This window comes from Aethalodelphis obliquidens, unplaced genomic scaffold (genome assembly GCF_003676395.1).
Source record: "Aethalodelphis obliquidens isolate GAN/ISIS:26980383/991018 unplaced genomic scaffold, ASM367639v1 scaffold102, whole genome shotgun sequence".
NCBI classification, from domain to species: Eukaryota; Metazoa; Chordata; class Mammalia; order Artiodactyla; family Delphinidae; genus Aethalodelphis; species Aethalodelphis obliquidens.
The window spans coordinates 976,728-1,000,882 of NW_020838046.1; the positions used below are offsets into that span (position 1 = coordinate 976,728).

The 24,155-nt window shown below is 40.0% G+C and overlaps 1 protein-coding gene and 1 pseudogene across 1 annotated transcript in view; both read right to left on the reverse strand.

The window, feature by feature from the left end:
* CANX (calnexin) overlaps positions 1-20,787 on the reverse strand; it is a 32,143-nt gene extending 11,356 nt beyond the window's left edge. Inside the window, exons 1-7 of the mRNA XM_027096428.1 lie at positions 20,606-20,787; positions 3,798-3,974; positions 3,448-3,521; positions 2,938-2,996; positions 2,109-2,250; positions 1,592-1,673; positions 891-1,083 (exon numbers count right to left, since the gene is read on the reverse strand). Coding sequence (XP_026952229.1) covers positions 891-1,083; positions 1,592-1,673; positions 2,109-2,250; positions 2,938-2,996; positions 3,448-3,521; positions 3,798-3,971 — 724 coding nt within the window. The 5' untranslated portion in view covers positions 3,972-3,974; positions 20,606-20,787. The remainder of the gene's footprint in view (positions 1-890; positions 1,084-1,591; positions 1,674-2,108; positions 2,251-2,937; positions 2,997-3,447; positions 3,522-3,797; positions 3,975-20,605) is intronic.
* Positions 20,788-23,221: 2,434 nt separating this feature from the next.
* LOC113614699 (60S ribosomal protein L7 pseudogene) lies at positions 23,222-23,788 on the reverse strand (annotated as a pseudogene).
* Positions 23,789-24,155: the final 367 nt, after the last annotated feature.

The following is a 24,155-nucleotide window of genomic DNA, read 5'->3' on the forward strand; positions in this document are numbered from 1 at the left end:
TTAAATCCATAAAGGTATCTTAAGTGTGAATTATGCTAAAGCCTGGATCCTACATCTAAAAGCCTAATAGGCAACTGACTAGGTCACAGAACATCCAGAGTACTATGGAAAATGACAGAGTACTATGCTGCTATCCTCAATGACAATGAAGGTTATCAATGTTATCAGTGATATCTACTCTCACAGAAAGATTCTCATGCTTTTGTGAAGAGAAAAAGTGAAATATAGCACACTTAACTTCTAATAAAAATTACATGTGTCTATACATATATACATGTTTATTCACATATAGCCAAATACATATCACAGTGTTGATATTTCAGATAATTTTGTTTTCTTTTTGCTTTCTTTTTCCTTTTAAATTCCTATGCTGAATATATATTACTTTTGTTATAAAGAAGAAAGGTTATTGCATTCTTTAGGAAAAGAGGCATGTCTATATGTGATCTCAAAGCAGCAGGAAAAACTTCATTAAATAAAAAGACCCATTCCAATGTCCAAATGATTAAACTCAACTGTCTAGGTGTTGGAGCATCCAAACAAGTTCAACTAGAAGATACTTTGAAAAAAACTGTACACATATTTCTATTGTATGTCCTATAACTTAACATCCCATCAACAAGAAAATAAACAAAGGGAGGAAATGAAGGGTGAGGATCAAGCAAAGAAGCTCTTTATGGGACATACAATCTTATTCTTAAAATTGTTTCAAACCCTAGCTCTCAATTCAACCTAAGGAAGAGACATTTTAGTGCTGAGAAATTAAGTTCTTCTCACAACTAATATTAAGTCAACAGAGATTCTTATTTGCAGGCTTACAATCTTTAAATTAAATGGATGATAAATGTGTAGTGCCATAAAAACCAAAATTTATTAATAGTTTTTCTTACTTAATGTATAAAGATGTGTTTTCTTATCAGTAAAATAGGTCTTCAGATCTGCATCTGGCCTCTTAGCATGCTTTTCTTCATATACACCCGTTTTGGGGTTTTTGTGGCGAAAGATGAAGTGCAATTTATAGTCCTCTCCACATTTATCTGGACCAAACATAATCGTGTAAGGGGTCTTGTCGTGGAAGTGATCCTTCAGAAACAAAAATGGATTAAGTAACTCAAAGTGTTGAAAAGCGACCTTTCAAAAGTGTGATATGTGCTCTTATAAAATCCCAAATAGTGTCCTATTACAGGAAAAGTTTATTCATTTATGAGGTTTGTACAGATACCAGTGAAAAGGAATAACCAGAAATTACCGGGAAATTTTACATGAGAATATATGAAAGTGCTTAAAAACACAAAATAATGCATATACCTAGATAGTTACTGCTTCTTTCATAAAACAAAGAAATAAGTTTGCTAAAACTAAAAATTACACAGGACAGAAACCAAGGATAAAACAAAACAGCTTTGAAATTTACATTTCAAATAAAAAGCACAGAAATGTCAAGGTCAGTATTTCCAGCCTCCAAAGTATTTCAACAGCAGCAGGAGAAACGGCCTTATTTTCACTGGTCTTAGAAAATTTTCTTTCCTTTTCTCTGAGATTCTTAAAAGGTAACTGTGGGAGGCCACATAAAGAAATAGGAAGTACCTACCAGGTTGAGCTCTGGGGTTTTGGAAAGTAGTTTCACATAGGCACCACCACATTCTATTCCATTTTGGAAATTAACCTCATACCTAATTTCAGAGAGAAAGGCAGAGACCATATGGCATTTTGAAAGATCAAATTTCTTAATTTATTTCCCTTTCCCCCACTTTGGTCACATGTTTTATCACAGGTCATATGTGAAGATTCCATCTTCTATTGTTATACTTACCCAATCCCCCAAAATTAAATAAGTAAAAGAAAATTAAATCTTAATGCAGATTCCCAGTAAATACTATTTGCAAAATCCAGAAGTTCATTTGCTATCAGTAGGAAAAATAGCTGATTTATTTCAAAATAATTTACTGGGCATGAAAAAAATGTTACATTACAGGATGCTTAAATACATCCTAAAATTCCTACTGTAGCATGTAATTATTCTCATAATTTTTTTTTACATAGAGTAATAGTTTTATAATGTCTTCACTCTTCCTAGAAAGGGTCTATCAAGCAATTGTTTCACTCACTGAATAATGAGAGGCTTGGTATCAAAGATGAAAGGCTTGTTCAGTTTAGCAGAGATAGCATGATGCTTGGCTCGAGACATCAATACAAGTCCTTTATCGCCTGGAAGTTTTGTTTCCTTCATTTCATCTACCTCCCATTTTCCTGCAAGACAACAAAAAGGTCCCACTCCCTAATTACACCTCTGAAGATCCTGAAATCGTAACAAACAAAACTCCAAGTTGTGCAAATCCATCATACTGACAAATGTTTAACATGTTCCATTTACCTCTGAGAGCTGGTCTATTAATATTAAACACAAATAATTGACAAATATTAGGATATGGTTTTTAAAAACCTATAGCACATTCATTCTACCAATGCCTAGAAAAGACCTTCCATTTCCAAAATACAGCACCATGGGTAATAAATCTCCTTCCATTTTATGGTGTAAAAATAAACATTAAACAGGTCTAACCCTATAAAATATAATAGAACACACAAAGAAAGCAAACTTCCAGTGAAAAATCTTAAAATGTATACATACTCTTTTTTTTTTTTTTTCCCCGGTACATGGGCCTCTCACTGTTGTGGCCTCTCCCGTTGCGGAGCACAGGCTCCGGACGCGCAGGCTCAGCGGCCATGGCTCACGGGCCCAGCCGCTCCGCGGCATGTGGGATCTTCCCGGACCGGGGCACGAACCCGTGTCCCCTGCATCGGCAGGCGGACTCTCAACCACTACGCCACCAGGGAAGCCCTATACATACTCCTTTTAAACTAGTCTTGAGAGATACTATGGAAATACATCAAACCTCAATCTGCTATTATATCTAAATCAAATGCAACTCTCACCATCATATTTGGCAATTTCGTCATCAGTGTCATCTTTCTTGGCTTTGGATAAAATCCACCTGTAATTAAGACATACCCCTAAATTAAGATTCAAATTATAGTTGGCCTGTAAAAAGAAACAATGTAAACAATAATAAAAATAGGAACTATCCAGCTCTTCTTAGCCTACCTAACCACTGTACTTTCAACTTTTAAATGTCATTCAAGTAGTGATAATATATTGTACTCAACTCAAAAATCTGTAAGAAAAAGTACCAAACCCATGAAATAATTTCACCTTTTAAGACTCAAGAGAAAACAACTTTCTCAAAGAACAAAATACAGGGTGAAGGGAAAAGATATGGAAGCAAGAACCACATGTTCTAAAACACTATTTTCCTAAAAGGGATGAAAGATATAAAATAATTAGACATTTCACTATATAAAATAATATCCAAAAAGGAATACACTATCCCATCTTATTTATATGATGTCTGCCTCTAAGATTTTTTCCCCCTAAGAAACACTTACCCTGACAGAGTTCCTCTGTCAAAGCTATCAGCAAAATACACTTCCCCTGTTGGAACTGGGGCTTTGTAGGTGACCTGTGTTAAATATAAAAATGAATTAAGAATTGAAATATTCAGCAACACTCCTTTCTCAGTAGGATCTATTCTCTTGATTTGCTTTCAAACTTTCATAGCTGGCCCTCGAATTCAATCCATATAACTTATCTTTGGGACAATATAACAAAGGCTGACAGAGAGATCAATAAAAATTTTAGCAAATTTTCCTTTCCCTGTGATAAGGATCCAAAATTTACCTTCATCCTTTGGTTATCTCAAGAGGCAAAATGAATAGATTCAAAGACCACTTCAAACCTTTGGAGATGGAGGAGTGCTGGCATCTGCTTTCGGTTTTGAGTCTTCTACCTCTTCAATGACATCATCAAGGTCATCCTCAATGTCAATCACATCATCTTCATGTCCATCATGAGCCTGAACAAGAGCAGTTCCAAGCACCAGTAACACACACAGCAACCACTTCCCTTCCATGATCTAAATATAAAAAAGGGTACAGTTAAATGCATCACCTCCTTTTAAAAAAATTTTGTAAGATCACTAACCCCTCTCTCATTTATTTGTTTTTTTTTCTTTGCGGTACGCGGGCCTCTCACTGTTGTGGCCTCTCCCGTTGCGGAGCACAGGCTCCGGACGCACAGGCTCAGCAGCCATGGCTCATGGGCCCAGCCACTCCGCGGCATGTGGGATCTTCCCAGACCGGGGCACAAACCTGTGTCCCCTGCATCGGCAGGCGGACTCTCAACCACTGCGCCCCCAGGGAAGCCCTAACCCCTCTCTTATTTAAAATTAAGGCTTTCAAATCAGAACTTCATTGTAGTTCATTTTACAGATAAAGAAAGTGAATCCAGAATGATAAAGCGGTTTTCCTAAAATCAGTTAGTTAAAAGATTCAATTTCAATAAAAATTTCAAAATAAAACTCAAACATAAACAGGTGTCCCCATATAGAATATCATGTTGGCTACACAAATTTATGGTGTTCAGATACAATTTCAAACTAAATTCCTGCATTTGTAAAGAGCTCTACAATGGACAAAGCCCCTTTTACAGGTTAGTTTAAATGAGTTAAAACATTACAATGAAGTAACAGAGGAGCTAACTAGCCTCACATTAAACACTTAATTTAGATGCTGCTGCTCTTGTCCAAAGACCATCAAGTGTAGATATGGTTTTAAATTAGTGTTTTAAGACTCAACAAAAAAATATATTAAACCACAGACCAGCTATCTTTACCTCTTATTTTCTAAGCCTGTAAGTGCCTTATGTATTGTATTAGACTGTCATGGATGGTAGTTGGTCCTTTTCCCAAAACCGTAGACCTAAAGATATAAAAACTGAGCCACATGGATGCACAAAAAGATTTGGTAGTAGGTAGTATAGAGTTTCAATTCTCCAAAACGAAAAGAGTTCTCTCTGGAGATGGATGGAGGTGAAAGCTGCACAACAATGAGAATGTACTTAATGCCACTGAACTTAACAATGGTTAATATGGTAAGTCTTATGATAAGCGTTTTTACTACAATAAAAAAGATTTTAGGGGCTTCCCTAGTGGTGCAGTGGTTAAGAATCCGCCTGCCAATGCAGGAGACACGGGTTTGAGCCTTGGTCCAGGAAGATCCCACATGCCATGGAGCAACTAAGCCTGTGTGCCACAACTACTGAGCCTGCACTCTAGAGCCCGTGAGCCACAACTACTGAGCCTGTGTGCCACAACTACTGAAGCCCACGTGCCTAGAGCCCGTGTTCTTCAACAAGAGAAGCCACTGCAATGAGAAGCCCACGCACCACAACGAAGAGTAGCCCCTGCTTGCCGCAACTAGAGAAAGCCCGCGTGCAGCAACGAAGACCCAACACAGCCGAAAATAAATAAATAAAATAAAAAATTTTAAAAAAAAATTTAAAAAAAGAAAATAGCTTAATTTTTTTGGTGTCTTATACATCAACTTATTCCAATGCTGAATTTGACGCCTAATTCCTTATAAACTCTATAATCCTTTAAAGTGAGTAACAGTATGTAGAACTAGATTTTCACATATCATTTGGTGGTATTTCTTTTATTTACATATCTTGGGTACTGTTTTCACAAAATGAAAGAAGGTAAAGTTCACTGGATTCCTAAATGCTTAGCATTTAGGCAGTGCAGAAAATAAAAGTGCTAAAAAAAAAAAAGTGCTAAATAAAATCATTGATAATGTTTCCTAGGACTGGTATTAGTTTTTAGGAGAAACTCTCAATGTCAACATTCTGCTCTAGTTTCTAATATACTAGGAATATCACTAATTTCATTTATTCACTGGAAAGGCCTCTATTCTCTACTATCAAAATAATATACAATGGCACAGCAACATTGCTTTCATTTACAACTACAAGGGATTCTCTAAAACTAAACAGGTTGATTCAACACTTTTATCTAAATCAACTCTATACAACTCCCAAGTCCTCACAGAAACAATGCTATAAATGGTAGCTGGGTTCCCAGGGATAAGCTACAAAACCAAATTAGCCCAAAACATAGCTAAAACAATATATGCATACAATTGTTAAAACTTTTTAAAAGACAAAATGTGGTAAGCCTAGTAGTAATTAAATGAAGCACAAAACCAGTGGATTAATCCAGACTAAGTACTGATGCTGGAAAATCGCTGCTCAAGGAAAAGCTAATCAGGGAGATGAGCTAACTACTTACCTTTTAAAAAGGTAAGCCTGATTTTTTTTTCCCAATAATTTTTAATTTGTTGATACATTGCTGTTGTGGGCTTAACTGTTCCCCCTCCCCCCATTCACATGTTGAAGCCCTAACTCCCAATGTAATATTTGGAGATAGGACCTTTAGGGAAGTAATTAAGGTTAAAAGAGGTCATAAGGCCTAATCCGATAGGCCTGGAATCTATATAAGATGAAGAGAGCCAGAAGTCCGTGTGCACATAAGTCCATGTGAGAGGACACAACAAGATGGTGGCTCTCTGCAAGCCGAGGAGAAAGTCCACACCAGAAACCAACTCTGCCAATGCCCTGATCATGGACTTCCAGACTCCAGACTGTGAGAAAATAAATTTCTGTTTTTTACGCCACCCAGCCTGTGGTACTGTTACGGCAGTCCAAGCAGACTAATACAACTGTCCTTAGGTTAAGCATAATTTTATATAAGGCAGTGCTTCTCAAACTTTAGCATGCATCAGGGGGCTTTTTAAAACAAATCACGGGCTTCCCTGGTGGCGCAGTGGTTAAGAAACCGCCTGCCGGGGGTGGGGTAGTAGTGGTGGTGGTGGTGGTGGGATGAATTGGGAGATTGGGATCGACATATATACACTAATATGTATAAAATGGATAACTAATAAGAACCTGCTACATAAAAAAATAAATTAAATAAAATTCAAAAAGAGAAATCCGCCTGCCAATGCAGGGGACACAGGTTTGAGCCTTGGTCCAGGAAGATCCTACATGCCGTGGAGCAACTAAGCCCGTGCGCCACAACTATTGAGCCTGTGCTCTAGAGCCCACGAGCCACAACTACTGAGCCCGCATACCACAACCACTGAAGCTTGCGTGCCTGGAGCCCTTGCTCCACAAGAGAAGCCACTGCAATGAGAAGCCCGTGCACCGCAACAAAGAGTAGCCCCCGCTCGCTACAACTAGAGAAAGGCTGCACGCAGTGACAAAGACCCAACACCACCAAAAATAACTAAAATAAATAAATTTATTTTAAAAATTAAAAATAAATTTAAAAAATTGCTGATTCAGTAGATGTGGGCTGGGCCCAGTGGGCTAGGACTTCACATTTCTAACAAGTTCCAGGAGATGCAAAGGCTGCTAGCTCAGGAATCACACTTTGAGAACCACTGATTAGGGTTTATGAATAATCAATTTGTGCTTTGTTTTCCAGTTAATAAAAGCACTTTCACATAGGCACACTGTTTCGCATAAACCTCCCTTGAGGTATTACTCTAATTTTACTTTACATATTAATAACTAAGACTAGTAAAATGAAAATAACCCAATCATTTACTCATTATCACAACCAATAAGAGTCAAAGAATTCATATCTCATATTTCTATTATGCTAGACAAAATGTAGTTGAATACTGAGAAGGTGTGATAGAGACAGGACTGGAAGACTAGTCAGTAAGGGTACTAAAGGGAGTGGTCTGGAATAGGGGATTCAGGTAGGGTTTAGTGAGGGAAAGTGTAACTGCAGAACAGCTACCCCTGGTTGGTGGACCAAAGATCCTGGGAAAGGAGGCATCTGTGTGGCGGAGGCAGAATGACCCAATGAAAGGAAAACAGTTTTCAGGTAGCAGAAGGCTACCATCCCTGTCAAGAACAACAAAGGGATAGGGAGTCTCCAGCAAACTTCAGGAAATGCACTTCGCTCCACCACCGTTTCCCCTACACCCTGAGTTGCAGGACCCAGTTTTTCAGAAGTCTTAGGCACATATCTGTTAACTTTCGCATTATCCAGAGGGTTGTAAAGCTGTGGAGGAACCACTACTGCCAAACCATGGTAAACCGATTCTCATAGCTGTGCACTGATGATCCTAAGCCACTGCTAGTTTTACATATGCTATTTCAACATTTGTAATTTGCCAAGACTCCCGAGAAATTGCTACAGCAAACAGGTCTAGTCCCAAGAGCCACTATGAAGCCAGCCCAAACATTTCAAGTTTTGTTAAAGACCTGGTCACACTTACAAATAATTCAAGACAATATATTTTAAGGTGATATTAATTCTCTGCTTCATTAATGAAAATCCAATATTACCAAGAAACAAAATCCACCCTCATTTCAATCCTCCTACCCACACTCCTTATATCAAATGGAGTCCAAAAAGGATGTTGCACTATTACGCTTTCCAGATGAAAACACAGGAGAAATTTTAAGTAATCTTGGGTTTGACAATGAGTTTTCAATACAACATCAAAAGCAAGATACATTATTTGCACAGTATATCTTTTCCAATTCTTTTACTTTCAACCTTTTTGTACCATTATGTTTTGTTTTTTTAATAAATTTTTAAAAATTAAAAAAAGCAAGATACATGAAAGAAAAAATTGGTTAAACTGAAATTTATTAAAATTTAAAACTTCAACTCTATGAAAGAAACTTAAGAGAATTAAAAAACAAAACAAGGTAGGAGAAATATTTCCAAAATACATATCTAATAATAAACTGGTTTCCAAAATGTACGAAGAACACAACTCAACAATAAGGAAACAGGGACTTCCCTGGTGGTCCAGAGGTTAAGACTCCGTGCTCCCGGACTTCCCTGGTGGCACAGTGGTTAAGGATCCGCCTGCCAATGCAGGCGACACGGGTTTGAGCCCTGGTCCGGGAAGATCCCACATGCCGCGGAGCAACTAAGCCAGTGCGCCACAACTACTGAGCCTGCGCTCTAGAGCCCGCAAGCCACAACTACTGAAGCCCACACACTTAGAGCCCGTGCTCCTCAACAAGAGAAGGTACTACAAAGCCCGTGCACCACAACAAAGAGTAGCCCCCTACTCACTGCAACTAGAGAAAGCCCACGTGCAGCAACAAATATCCAACTCAGCCAAAAATAAATAAATTAAAAAAAAAAAAGACCCCGTGCTCCCAACGCAGGGGGCCCAGGTTCGATTCTTAGTCAGGGGACTAGATCCCACACACCACAACTAGGAGTCCGCATGCTGCAACTAAAGATCCCGCATGTCACAACTAATACCCACAACCAAATAAATTAAAAAATAAATATTTTTTAAAAATAAGAAAACCACTCAATTATAAAATGGGCAAAAGATCTGAACAGATACCTCACCAAAGAAGATATTCAGATGGCATATGAAAACATCATTTGCCATTAAGTAACTGCAAATTAAAACAACAATGAGGGCCTTCCCTGGTGGTGCAGTGGTTAAGAGTTTGCCTGCCCATGCAGGGGACACGGGTTCAATCCCTGGTCCAGGAAGATCCCACATCCCGCAGAGCAACTAAGCCCATGCGCCACAACTACTGAGCCTGTGCTCTAGAGCCCTCGAGCCACAGCTACTGAGCCTGCGTGCCACAACTACTGAAGCCCGCGAGCCTAGAGCCCATGCTCTGCAACAAGAGAAGCCACTGCAATGAGAAGCCCGCACACCACAACGAAGAATAACCCCTACTTGCCGCAACTAGAGAAAGCCCGCACGCAGCAATGAAGACCCAACACAGCCAAAGATAAATTTTAAAATATAAATAAAATAAAACAAAACAATGAGATACTACTATACACCTATTCGCATGGCTAAGATTAAAAAAACTGGCAAGGACGTGAAGTAACGGGAACTCTCATTTCACTGCTGGTGAAAATCCAAAATAGTACAGCCACTCTGGAACACAGTTTGGCAATTTCTTACAAATCTAACTATAGACTTACCACAGGATTCAGCAATCATGCTCACAGGTACTTGCCCAACTGATCTGAAAGCTTACAAATGCACAGAAACTCACACACAAATGTTTATAGCAGCTTTATCCATAAGCACCCAAAACTTGAAGAAACCAAAATGTTCTTCAGTAGGGGAATGAATAAACAAACTGTAGTACACCCATACGATGGAATATTGTTCAGAAATTAAAAGATGAGCTATCTAAAATGAATCACTTTGCCATACAGCAGAAATTAACACAACATTGTAAATAAACTATAAACTATACTTCAATTAAAAAAAAAAGAGCTATCAAGCCAAAAAAAGACTTGGATGAATCTTTAATGCCTATTGCTAAGTGAAAGAAGCCAGTCTGAAAAGGTGACATGCTATAGAATTCCAATTAGATCACATTCTGAAAAAGGAAAAACTCTAGATACCAAAAAAAAAAAAAAGTCAGTGGTAGTCAGAGGTTTAGGGGAGGGGGTCAGGTTGAATAGGTAAGCACAGGGGACTTTCTTAGGCAGTGAAACCATTCTGTTATGATGCTATAATTATGGATACATGACACTATCCATCTTTCAAATCCCATAAAACTTTATAGCACAAAGAATGAATCTTCATGTATGAAAAAAATTTTTTTAATATATTTTTAAAAACTTATTTTATTTATTTATTTTTGGCTACATTGGGTCTTCGTTGCTGCACACAGGCTTTCTCTAGTTGCGGTGAGGGAGGTTACTCTTTGTTGCAGTGCGCAGGTTCCTCATTGTGGTGGCTTCTCTTGTGTGGAGCATGGGACCTAGGTGTGCAGGCTTCAGTAGTTGTCGCACGCAGGCTCAGTAGTTGTGGCTCACGGGCTCTAGAGCACAGGCACAGCAGTTGTGGCACACTGGCTTAGTTGCTCGGTGGCATGTGGGATCTTCCCGGACCAGGGCTCGAACCTGTGTCCCCTGCACTGGCAGGTGGATCCTTAACCACTGCACCACCAGGGAAGCCCCATGTATGAAAATTTTAAAAAATCATTGAAGAGGTTGAGTGATCCAAGGATGGCACACAGGATGTGACAAAACAATCTAACTGTATTACAAACATACAAAACCACCTCACTGAATGGGGTGGAGGGAAAAGATGTTAACCTAAGTAACTCTGGAAATGAGTGGAGTCTGTAAAACCAGACTGTACAAAAGCACTGCTCAAGTTGAGTAAGTTGTTTCACATGAATATACAGGTTAAGAATTCGGATACTGCTATATATGTATATCAAAATTTAACAACTAAATAAATGGATTGTGGGAGCCACTTTCAGTGTTGGGTGTGTGAATTTTACAGATAAGCAAGGGAAAGAGGCTAAAATAATCCTCATGGTAATGGGCGAGAGAGACTATAGTATGAATTCATGTTTATCTTAATATACAGAGGATTACACAGAGAAGTATTTATAGATACGTGCATATATACCAGTTAGTATACACACATATATTTCCTTGCTCTGTCAGCTAAGAGGGCATACAAGAAACTGCTACACCCCAGTAGCAATAAATACACCTAGTAGCAAGGATCTTGGTTTCCAATATCATCTCGAATAAAAGGAAACAGTGTTCCTTGGCTGACTCTAGGATTAGGGCAGGAAATATACAAGACGAGCCTGGAGCATCTTGTGGTGCCCGAAAGGGAAGTGTTCAAAACAAAAACAGAACACCCACAGTGATGGGGGCTATGTCAAAAGAACACAAGAAAAACAAATGGCCAAAGCTGGAACAATACAAGCAACAAAATAAGTGGTACTGGATTATACCTCAAATTATAAAATAAATGCCCATGAATCTACACAATACAAATATATTATTGAGTAAATAAATAAATGAGGAAGAGACAAATTTCCCATGAAGAAATATTCCAAGTAACAGATGTAGATACTCCACTGTCAAGGAGGTGGAACGTAACCCCCCACTCCTTACGTGTGGGCTACACATAGTGATATTGATATCCTTCCAAAGAGCACAGTATGGAAAGGGGGAAAAACAAGAACTTTACAGTGGAGAAACCTAGCAAACACTACCTCAGCCAGCTGATCAAGGTCAACATCCAAAGTAATAGGTCATGTTGATAGTATGTACCCTTGATAAAATATGATGAAAACAGTACTTTAACCTCTGTGGTCTTCTTCCCAAAAATCCATATTCCCTCTCGTCATGAGAAAAACATCAAAGAAATCCCAACAGAGGGACATGCTACAAAATAATCTGACCAGTAGTCCTCAAAATATGTCAAGGTCATCAAAAAACAAAGAAAATCTAAAAAACTGTCACAGCCAAGAGAAGCTTAAGGAGACATGATGACTAATGTAGTGTGGTATCATGGAACAGAAAAAGGGCAGCAAGTAAAAACAAAGGAAATCTGAATTAAATATGGGCTTTAGTTGGTAATTATTTATCAATATTGGTTCGTTAATTATAATAAACGTACTATACTAATGTTGTTAATAATGGCAGAAACTGGGTATGGGTTATATGGGAATACTCTGTACTATCTTTATAATCTTTTTGTAGATCCAAAACTATTCTGTAAAAAATTTTTTTTTAAAAACATGTTCCATTATTATGCACCAAATGTGATTGATTTGCCAAAAACCAGTTATTGGCAGAATCAGGATCAGAGGCCAAGTCTCCTGTCTCCCAATACCTTACTTGGTAATTCTATACTGGTTTTGTCTTAGAAACACAAAATAATTTTTCACATTTTAGTGTCTAAAAAGATTTCAGAAGCTTTTTTCTCCCTTTAAAACCCTTCATTTGGGGACTTCCTTGGTAGCACACTGGTTAAGACTCCATGCTCCCAATGCAGGGGGCCCAGGTTCAATCCCTGATCAGGGAACTAGATCCCACATGCATGCCACAACTGAGAGTTCGCATGCCACAACTAAGGAGCCCACCTGCTGCACATAAGACCGGACACAACCAAATAAAAATAAATAAATATTAAAAAAAAAAAAAACCCTCTTCATTTGTCTTAACATTTACAGACTCCTAAGCAGAGAGCGTATTTCTCTGTTGTCACTCACTATTTCTAGGATTATCAATAGGAAATACGTAACAAGTAGCTCAGCAACAAAGCAATAATGCTTTTAAGAAACAAATAGCACATCTCCCCCACCCCCAACTTGCCCAAAGCCACAGAGCAAGTGATTCCTAGATCCAGAATGCTCAGGAATAAAAGTGAATAAAGAAATTAGGTACCTTTAAACCGAGTAACTTTCCAGCAGTAAATAAACATTTACTACATTTTCTAAGTCTCTTCTACTTCACAGTTCATGCTCACTAAGCTACATTAGCTCTTCTAGTACAAGATTTCTCATATTCCTGAATGCCATTATAGCAGTTTCTCCCATACTTTTACTTTCTGCTTGAAAGCCATCATTTTCTTGGAGCACTTCATTTCCTGGTTTTCTTCCAAGAGCCATTTTCTCGCTCTAATTTTTTTATCACTGCAAGACCGTTACTCTACAGCAGTGCCCCTTTGAGCTAGGGTGCAAATGCTGGGTGGATGTCTAACTCATGACTAAGCTACCTAATGCCACAAACTGTCCCACAGTAGGCCCATTTAAATTCCTGTCTTGGCCAAATTACAAATTACTTACAGGCATAGACCTCCAGAAGAGCCAGCAATTAAAAATCAAAACCACGAACAAGAAAATCTTTTAATATTTATGAGTCTACTGAAGTGAACTTTTCTTTAAAATACCTTAAGTTATATGTAAATTTGAGTTTTTAACTAGAGCAAAGCCTAAGTCAATAAAACCAATACTATGAGGGCCAACACTATATAGTCCAAGTTCTGATTTCTGTTGATCCAGAACTGATCTACAAATAAAACTTACAATTTCCAGGTTCTAGAGAAGTGAACAGACTGCACTTCCTTCAAATACTCATCAATAAATCTCTCAACTGGAATTTACCTTTTTTTTTTTTTTTTTTGGCCGCACTGCACAGCTTGCAGGACCTTTGTTCCCCCACCAGGGATCGAACCCAGGCCCCAGCAGTGAAAGCACTGAGTCCTAACCACTGGACCACCAGTGAATTCTCTCAACTGGACTTTTAATAAATGCTGGGTGGCAGAGTTCAAGACTGTTTTCTGGCAGTCACAAGACTGAACTGTCGGAATTCTGCGTTACAAAGGGTTAAAGGAGAATATATATGATGCCCATCAGAAAACCCAGCACATGTTAGAAACTAAATGAATGTTTGCTGATAGTGGTCAATTCCATGAGTGTCAACTAGTTACTAAGGATTAAAAAAAAAAAAGTCTCTGACCTTCAGGATCAATCTATATAGGGTGTCCTTAAAGTCTGGAAACATAAAAAGTATTTGCCCATGTTTTCAGAGTTTATGAATATTCTGTAGTATTAGTTCTATTAATCAAATGTTGGGGGTTTTGGGGGGATAATACCAAAATAAACTCATAACCTTTTATCTAACTAGGAAAAAAATGTGCATAGGCATGTTAGTACTACTTAACGCTCTAGCTTGAGTATTTTCCTTCTATTAAAAAAAAAGTCAAACAAAATTTCAAAAATGAATTAGTGTCATGATAAAATTGCACATAACTATGTACACACAAGGGCATATAAAACCTGGAGAAATCTGAATAAGGTCTTTAGACTGTACCAGTGCAATTTTTTCCTAGTTTTGATATTTTACAATAGTTATCTATCTATACTACTATTGGGGGAAGCTGGGTGATGGGTACAAGAGACCTCTCTGTACTATTTTGCAACTTTCCGTGGGTCTATAATTATTTCAAAATTAAAATCTTCTTTTAAAAAATTTATTACTGGATCAGTATAGATGGTTCTTCAGACTTGATCAAAGTTGTCTAGAAAACAGCTTTAAATTCTAAAGCACAGAAGTACAGAGGAAGACTCAGAAATGAGTTGGATTAGAAATATGAACCCCTTACTCCCTTCCTTCCAGTTAATAAGTGTTTTGTTTTTAATAATAAAATATAATTATCAACCTATATCCAAGTCAGAGAAGCTCTACCCTCTGGGATCACATAGACAAACGTACACAAAGCCAAGAAAACAGGAGCTAAACATATGCACATTTGTAATATATATTTATAAATAATATAAATGATTTCTGACTTGCTTCTCAGTTTCCCAAGGACAGAGCAAAAAGCCCAGTTCTCAAAATCTGAGTCAGAAGGATTTTTCAAGAGAAACTAATCTACTCACTTTTAATGTTTCAGTTCACTCTTTTAACTTTTCAAAGAGTGAATTTATCTTGAATTCTAGAGATGGAAGTTTTCTATTTTAAAAACTGATGATTCAGAAAATGAACTCCTTATACAAAAGGCAGTATGGTATATGTGATGGTGTAAACTGTCAAGTCAGAGAAAGCTGGGTTCTAGACTTTCCTGATCCTCTTTGTGGCCTTGGTCAGCTTACTGAATTTCCATGAGTCTTTCTTCCCTATTTTATAATGTAGCTAGTAGTATTAGTGGCTCAAAGGCTTGCTGTGAAAATATAAAAAGATAATACAAAGTCTATCAGAGTCCAGTACTTCATAGGAGTTCCCAAATGGTTTATTCTTTGATACAAAATTAGTACAACCACAGTGAATACATTTTCAATTCCCAGAATGGGCCAAAAGGTGTAACTGTGCCCGTACACCTCCTATATTTCAACAAAGCTGAATGATTTTATGTAACAAGAAACACTAGCTTTCCTCTGATTATACTCTATGATTTCGTCTTTAACTCTTCCTTGCAACGGTGTATATACAATTATAGCATTTGGACAGGGAAATATCCCTATTTATCTGTGATTTTCTTTTTTCCTGCTCTTCCACCAATTTTCTTTATGAATTCTCCCAAATTTAACTTATTTTTGGTTAATGATAATTCTGTTCTCAACACACATTCTAAAAAAAGTCCATATTATTTTACTATACACATTTAATAATGTACATGAGACTTCAACTGAACACAAAATATTCTATTTAATGGAAACAAATTTTAACAAATCCAAAATTGATCAACTTTAGGAATGGGCAAACACTAAAGAAATATTACATTTGTCACCTCTCATTGGCAGAATCTTTATGCTCAGTAAGGGTCCATTCAGAAAAAAAATCTTTAAAACAAAGGGAGGCTCAAATTATTTTAAAATTAAATTTAAACTTTAATATTTTCAAGTTAGTCTAGTTTTGCATCTATTTTCTTAAAAGATACCGGTCAACGGTTTTCTTATGAAGTCTTTGTCTGGTTTTGGTATCAGGGTAATATTGGCCTCATAGAATGAGTTGGAAAGTGTTCTCTCTTGTATTTTTGGAAGAGTTTGTGAAGGACTAGCGTTAATTCTTCCCTAAGTATTTGGTAGAATTCACCAGTGAAGCCATTTGGTTCTGGGCTTTTCTTTGTAAGACTTTGTTTCTTAAAAGTAGTTAGGAAATTTCACCTCTAATTCCTTTAATCCATGAGAAATTAGAAAGAGGAACAGAAGGAATCCCACAGAAGGGATTATTTGTCTCAAGAGGGCTGAGGAAGTTCCTTTCTATTCCTGGTTTGTTGAGTGCTTCTATCACGAAAGGGTGTTGCACTTTATCGACTGCAATGATCATGCGGTTTTTGTCCTTTATTAATGCAGTATATTACATTCTTTATTATAGTTTGGTGAACCAACCTTACATTTCTGGGATAAATCCCACTTGGTTGTGGTGTATAATTTTTTTTTTTTAATTTTTAAATTTTATTTATTTACTTTTGGCTGCACTGGGTCTTCGTTGCTGCACGCGGACTTTCTCTAGCTGCGGCAAGTGGAGGCTCCTCTGTTGCAGTGCGCAGGCTTCTCATTGCTGTGGCTTCTCGTTGCAGAGCACAGGCTCTAGGTGCTCGGGCTTCAGAAGCTGTGGCACTCAGGCTCAGTAATTGTGGCGCACAGGCTTAGTTGCTCCGCGGCATGTGGGATCCTCCCAGACCAGGGCTCGAACCCGTGTCCCCTGCATTGGCAGGCAGATTCTTAACCACTGCGCCACCAGGGAAGCCCTATAATTCTATATGTTGCTGGATCCCATTTGCTAGCATTTTGAGGATTTTTTGCATTTATTTTCTTAAGGGATACTGTTCTATGTTTTTCTTTTCCTGTGAAGTCTGTCTGGTTTTGGTATCATGGTAATATTGGCTTCATAGAATGAGTTGGGAAGTGTTCCCTCTTCTATTTTTTAGAAGGGTTTGTGAAGGATTGGTGTTAAAACCATTTGGTTCGGGGCTTTCCTTTGTGGAATTTTACCTCTTAAAAGTAGTTAGGAAATTTCACCTCTAATTCCTTTGATCCACGAGAAATTAGAAAGAAGAACAGAAGAAGTGGCCTAGCTGGTGTTCTAGGTTTCTGGGGGGGGAAAAAAAAGATTTTTATTTTTTGGCCATGCCGCATGGCTTGTGGGATCTTAGTCCCCCAACCAGGGATCGAACCCCGGCCCCCTGCAGTGGAAGAGCCAAGTCCTAACCACTGGACTGCCAGGGAATTCCCAAAAGTGATTTTTTTTTAAAAGGCAGTGTGTAATAAAAAATGAGGCAGTCTTTCTTTCATGTAGGCTATCCATTCATCTATTAATATACCCTTTTATTTTTTAAATATATTTATTTATTTATTTATTTTGGCTGCGCCAGGTCTTAGTTGCAGCACGCAGAATCTTCGCTGCGGCACGCGGGATCTTTTAGTTGTGGCATGCATGTGGGATCTAGTTCCCTGACCAGGGATCAAACCCGGGCTCCCTGCATTGGGAGCACAGAGTCTTAATCAATGGACCACCACGGAAGTCCCAATATACCCTTTAAAAATGTTAAGTCTTACCTTAGGTTGTCTAATTTAACCCTCAGAAGAACCCCAGGAAGTTCTATCATCCCCATGTGACACATGACAAAACTAAGGCTAAGAGAAGTTACATAAGCTGTCCAAGGTCACAGTTAGGCGTAGAACATAGAATAGTGTTATGAGCAGGAACTCAGAAGTCACAATCCCTAATCAGCTACTTAATAACTTCAGGGCCTCAGTTTCTTCATCTCTAAAATGAGAATAACAACACTATGTACTTCTTAGGATTGTTATATAAACAAAATGCATGTTAAGTGTTTATGTCAGTACTTGGCTTACAGTAAATGCAACATTAGCAGTGATTTCTACTATTACTAGGTATTGCCCAGTGACACCATTTAAGTTTTGATGGTTCTAAAACGCTGCGTTTTAAGGCAATAAGAAATTTGAAGTCTTAGATTGAAAAGGAACCACTTAAAAGGAATTTGATTCCAGTCGCAGATAACCATTTTAATACTACTACTTTCTGTCCCTCTGATGTTACTACATGTGCATCTAGTCAAAATATAGAAGCACTTAAAGGGGGAAAAAAGTACATAAAATTCAAAGTGGTCTTTATTGTAAATGATCATCCACTTAAAAACAGATATATACTATTGCCTAGTTTACAGTTTTGAATTTTGCTTTTCACTGACAGGAACATTAAAATCTATTTTTCCATAGCACTTTCTTTTCTCCTATAAACTAAGTAGGTTTAAGATGTGGATACAAAAACATTGCTGAAGATTCTAAATTATTTAAAAAACAAAATTCTCCAAATAATTTTCACAGCGCACAGTTAAGCTTAATTTAAAGGCACATCTGTTTTAGTTAACAAAGCATTCAACATATACTTTACTGACAAAGTTCTACGGTAAGCTATATAGGTTATAACTATGTTCAGGCACTTTTATTATTTCCTAGGAGTTGTTATGAGCTGCCAATTCTTCTATTTGCACAGTTCACTATGCCATTCAAAGTAATTTCATGTTCACCATCTTATTTGTCCCTCCTGGTAAGGTATCCAGGGCACTCTTCATTCCCATTTTAAAGAGGTGGAAACCAATGTAGTTCATTAAGCTAGTTACCATGCTGGGCCTGGAATTCAAGTCTCTTGAGCCTGCATTTATTCTTACCAACTGTCACTTCATCCCCTTAAGCTATCTCTCAGGGCAAAGTGAACTCTGTAACTGAAAGGATGCAAGAGCATGATTGCCAAAACTGCAGCAACAACTTCCGTCAAAACGTTTACCCCTCGAGGTCCTTTAAAGATAATGTGCTGGTTGAAACTGCTGAGTTAAGATAGTAAGGTAGGGAGGGATGCTAACACCCATTATCAGATAGGTCAGAAAATTTGTTTGTTGTGCGACACATTTACTCCAATACAAAGTTCATTCTGGCCATCTCATAATCCAGTTCCCCCGCTTATTTGCTTGTGTACCCTGGGTGGTGCACAGAACTCCCCACACCATCTTTTACCTCTGCTCTAACTATAGCAAATGTACAATTCAGCAGTGATTTTACTCATGGCCCTTAAACAGCACTGTCAAAAGACTGAGATACAGAATGATTTTAAGATCAATACAGTTCCTCCCTTAAAAGAAACTAAACCAAAACAAATCAAATCCTCCCAACCCACCAACTCTACTTATTAAAAAATTAAGCAAAATGTTCCATTTCTTAAATTAGAGGTAAAGAGCCTAACTGTGGCTCACCTTTGTCCTCCCAACCTTTTAATATTCAGCTCAGTTTAACTTCCTTCAGCCAGCATTCACTTGTGTCATGCCCAGCAGTTAATCCACTAAATCAGTTTCTTCCTCTATCTCCATAAATGTGACTTTAGGTCCCAGGGCTTAATCAACTCAAAAAGTAGGATGCTGGTGTAGTGGACCAACATCATTCAGACCATAACAATTTATTTCAATCGTTTATCAAGCAGTTAAAGTCCTTTTTTATACACAATTTAATTCTAACAACTCCACCAGGTATTATACCCATTATTTGGAGAGAACTGGGGCACAAAGGGGAAGTAAACTGTCCAAGTTCACATAGCAACAAACTGCTGATGAAGGACTTGAATCAGGGCTTAGCCTTAACAACTACACCAAATCTGCCTCAACAGTAATTCCAACGTGATCATAAAATTAATCGCATGACCTTGAGCCAATCATTCAGAGCTCTGGGCCTCAGTTTCCTCCACTATAAAACAACCTGCCCACAGAGAGCTTTTGGGAGCTTTCCTGCTTTAAAAATCCTGTGAATTTACTAGTTTACTTACTCCCCATCCCCGAATAGATGTAAATGTTAGGACTGAAATTTTTCAACCACTGCGTGTTCTAGCACATTCTTCATACTCGTCAGGCTACCAGAGTCCAGTCTTCACTTTGTGGTTTTAATTTTCAAATACTGGACCTGTAATGCTAATCCTAAACATTCTCTCTCGGCCCACTATCACCCTTCCCCACTACTAGGGATACCGACTAGGCCCGGTCCTATTCCAGACCTTTACCCGGTTACACCAGAACACCTCGCAGCTTCACAAGCAGCCAACAACAGGCTTAAGAAAGCCCTAGAAGCAAAGCCAGAAGGAGAAGTTAGCTTTCCCAGAGGTCAAGAGAGGCTCTAGGGCACCTGCCACGCCTCCCGACCCCGCCGGCGCGGCTTGGGCCTGGCTACCCAACTCAGGCGGCCCAGGTTCGGGCCTCGCCCTTCATGGCCCGAGCGTCCGCCTGGGCCTGAGCTCTCGAAACCCAGCCGGACCCCTCGGCCCCGGCCACGCCCGGCTCCTCGGGCCCTCGGACGCGGCGCCGCGTACCCAGGCCCCCAGGGGTCCTCACAGGCCCGAGAACACGAGCAGGCCTCCCGTCTCACCTCGAGCCTCAGGGGGACCGCCGGCGGCGCCGCGTCTCCTCCCGCCCGCACACCCGGCCCCGCGCTGCAGTAAAGACAGCGGCTGAGGCAGCACAACCGTCACGTGCTGCTGAACCAAGAGGCCTTGACTACCGCGACCGCCGCGCGAGCGAGCCCCACTGCACGAAGCCCGGCCCTGCGTCCGCCCCTCGCTCCTGAGTAGCTGCGGCCAGCGCTAAATCCCGCCCCCCCGCGCAAGTTCCGGGATTCGGTTGGTCGATGAGACCATCGCTCTCTTCACTTTCCCATACGCCCCCTAGGGCTATTCTTCGTGGAGAGTGGGGATTGGCTGGGAGTGAGGCAGGAAGTGGCCGTTGGTTGGGCGGGAGAGAAGGGGTCGGGCTGCGGCGGAATGGAGTACCGCCCAGGGCGCGCGCCCTGAGGCGGGGCCGGCCGGGCCGGCGTTCCCGCGCCGTGTTGCCTTCGTTCCTTACTGGGCCTGCTGCCCGGCGTTGCATCCCAGTCTCTGTGGTTCCGACCCCTCCTGGGCCTGGACCCGGGTCTCGGGGTCTGGCATCCCGTTTCCTTCTCTGGAGGGGCAAATGGCAGCTGGCAAGAAGGGGTGGGAAGTCCGGTGAGATATCGGGAAGGGCCTGGTCCCCAATGCAGCGAGTGCGCGGCGCTGACGGAACCCGTCACGGCTCCTTAAGTCAGGCCTGAGGTCGACTGCACCACGCTGTGTAACCAGGCGCCACCGTTCCTGCAGAGTCACTGCTCTGGGCCCAGCAGCCTGAGGCCACCCTGTTACCCAACATCAAATACAGTCCAGAACACTACCCTCCAAGGTTATTTCAACTTTCAATTTGTGCTGTTTCCTTAAGTAACATTAGACAAAGAGGGCACAAAGACACACTGACAACAGAATTGAAAGAAAAGGATGGTGCAATGGAAAAATTTCAAACACACCACAATTTTTGTAACTCACTTTTAGCACATCTTCAGTTTTCAGTATACTGAGAACCTCAGAAAATGGAAGTGGTCTATGGTTTTTCTAGACCTTTATAGGTCCTGGTCTCTGTCTTCCATTTGTTTGGATACCCAAAGGCTGAATGCTAGGCTGGGAAAAACTAGACTCAGTAGGTGTATCAACTACCCCAGGAGCCAGCTTTATTCCCTCCTGCCATCTGGAAGGGAAAATGAGAAGTCAAGAGTTTGGTGTTTGCATGAGTTTAGTATTCTCCAACTCTCACCCCCCAAATTTGTGTTAAGAGCATTTGCTTCCTTTTTACGTGGGGAAGTGGATATTCGAGGCAAAATGATGTTCTGGATGTCACAGGTTCCAAACAATGAGCTTAAAATGCAGTTACAGGAACTGTATGTGACCAAAAGAGCTACTGCAGCAAAGGTAACTGCTAAAACATGGTGGTACTGAAGAGAATTTAATGGGATTTTGAGTTGGGAGGAACTGCTTTCATCTAGAATGGACAGGGAAATAGGTAAGACTTGAGCTGGCCCTGGTAGGATATGCAGGATTTCTATAGGTGGAGACTTGGAGAAAGGCTTCTTTGGATGAGGGAATGGCATATGCAAAGGCAGGGAAATGGGTATTGTGTTTGGGGACACCATGTATGAGAGTATTTTGGCTGGAGAAAGGTGTTCAAGAAAGTAATAGGAGATCGGTCAGCTCCAGAGTTGGGTTAGGACCTAGCCAAGGAGTCTGTAGAGAGATAGTTTAAAATTCTAGGTTTGGGTTATGATTTAGATATTTAGGGAAGCTTTTTTTTTTTTTTTGGCCACACCACGTGGTATGCAGGATCCTAGTTCCCCAACCAGGGATCAAACCTGCCCCAGCAGTGAAAAAGCCGAGTCCTAACCACTGGACTGCCAGGGGATTCCCTAGGGAAGCATTATTTTAATATTATTCCAGGGCGCAGTGGATAAGAATCTGCCTGCCAATGCAGGGGACACAGGTTTGATCCCTGGTCCGGGAAGATCCCATATGCCAAGGAGCAACTAAGCCTGCGTACCACAACTACTGAAGCACGTGTGCCTACAGCCCGTGCTCTGCAACAAGAGGAGCCACCGCATGGAGAAGCCCGCATGCCGCCACTATGAGGCTGGTTAGGAAGCCACTTCTTGAAGTTGATTAAAGGGCAGAATTAGGGAATGACAGAGTGTATAGGAACAAAAGCATTAAATGTTGATGCTGAAGAATGCTCCACTGGATTCAGGAGGCTAGGGAAAGAGAAGAACCAAAGGCAACGATGAGAGTATGAGCCTGAGTGACTGGTGGTAAAGTATAGAGCCCCTAAAAAAAAGGGAATTCAGGTTTAGCTGATCCTGGGAATCCTGGGTCTGGGCCCAAGACAGAGCAGGACTGTAGGTCCTGCCAAGAATCTTGGAATTCTAGGGGTTTTTCTGCTAAAGCATAATGTTCTTGAAAAGAAGTTGCGGACAAATCCCTGCAGAATGAGTTTTTAATTTTTTTATAGTCTGAAATCAGTCACTGTTTATTAACTGACCAGATTACAAAAATAATCATGGTAGACACACCTCAGTTCATCCATCTAATAAGCCTGTTAGATCTGTTGATCTGGGCTCCCGGAGAAGGTAATTTGAAGGGCCACAGGAAGCCCTTCAAATTAGATCCTCCATGTAGATGATGCCATATTTACCAAGGGATGGAGCAAAGTGTTATCTGTCAGGGCAATTCTCTTCTTGTTGATTTTGCCATAACAATAATTGTAGATGCATTCATTTTCTGACTTCAGGTTCAGGTACCCCCATGAAATATGTGGTTCCACATTCCTCAAATCTTAACTGAAGCCTTGCTGAGCTTAACAAAGGTGCTGTGGAAGATGCAGCGAAAACGAAGAAGCTGTAACACCTTTCGGATCTCTGGGCTCACACCACTGATACCTGTGATCCTGATGAGGAATGCCCATTTGGGTCCAGCAGGTACACCAAACTTGCCCGCTTTTCTTGTCATCCTTTCCTTTTGAATCTCAGTTCTATCTGCCTATATTCCTTGTGACAGTGATTAGCTTTTTCATAGATAAGCTTCTTCCTTGCGTTTTGAAGCATCTTTTGGGCAAACTTCTTTCTCAGGCACTCGATCTCAGGCTCTGTAAAATCCCTCCACTTGTTTCTTAAGGCTTTTCCTTCTATTCTACACCCACCATGGTTCCAGTTGGAAAAAGGCATAAGATCTTTTCTTGATAATGCAAAAGGTACTTTGAGGTATTGGAGTATTTCTTTAAAAGAAATAATCATTTTATAATTAGATGTCGAACGTGTGGGAGATTGGGTTGAATGTATTTTGACCTTATAATCTGCAAGATGATTTTCAAAATAAATTATTTATATTCATTTAAAAATGCACACATGGGAACTTCCCTGGTGGTCCAGTGAGTAAGACTGCACTCCCAATGCAAGGGGCCTGGGTTCGATCCCTGGCCGGGGAACTAGATCCCACATGCATGCATGCCACAACTAAGAGTTTGTGTGTTGCAACTAATAGTTCAAATGCTGCAACTAAGAAGCCTGCATGCTGCAACTAAAGATCCTGCAT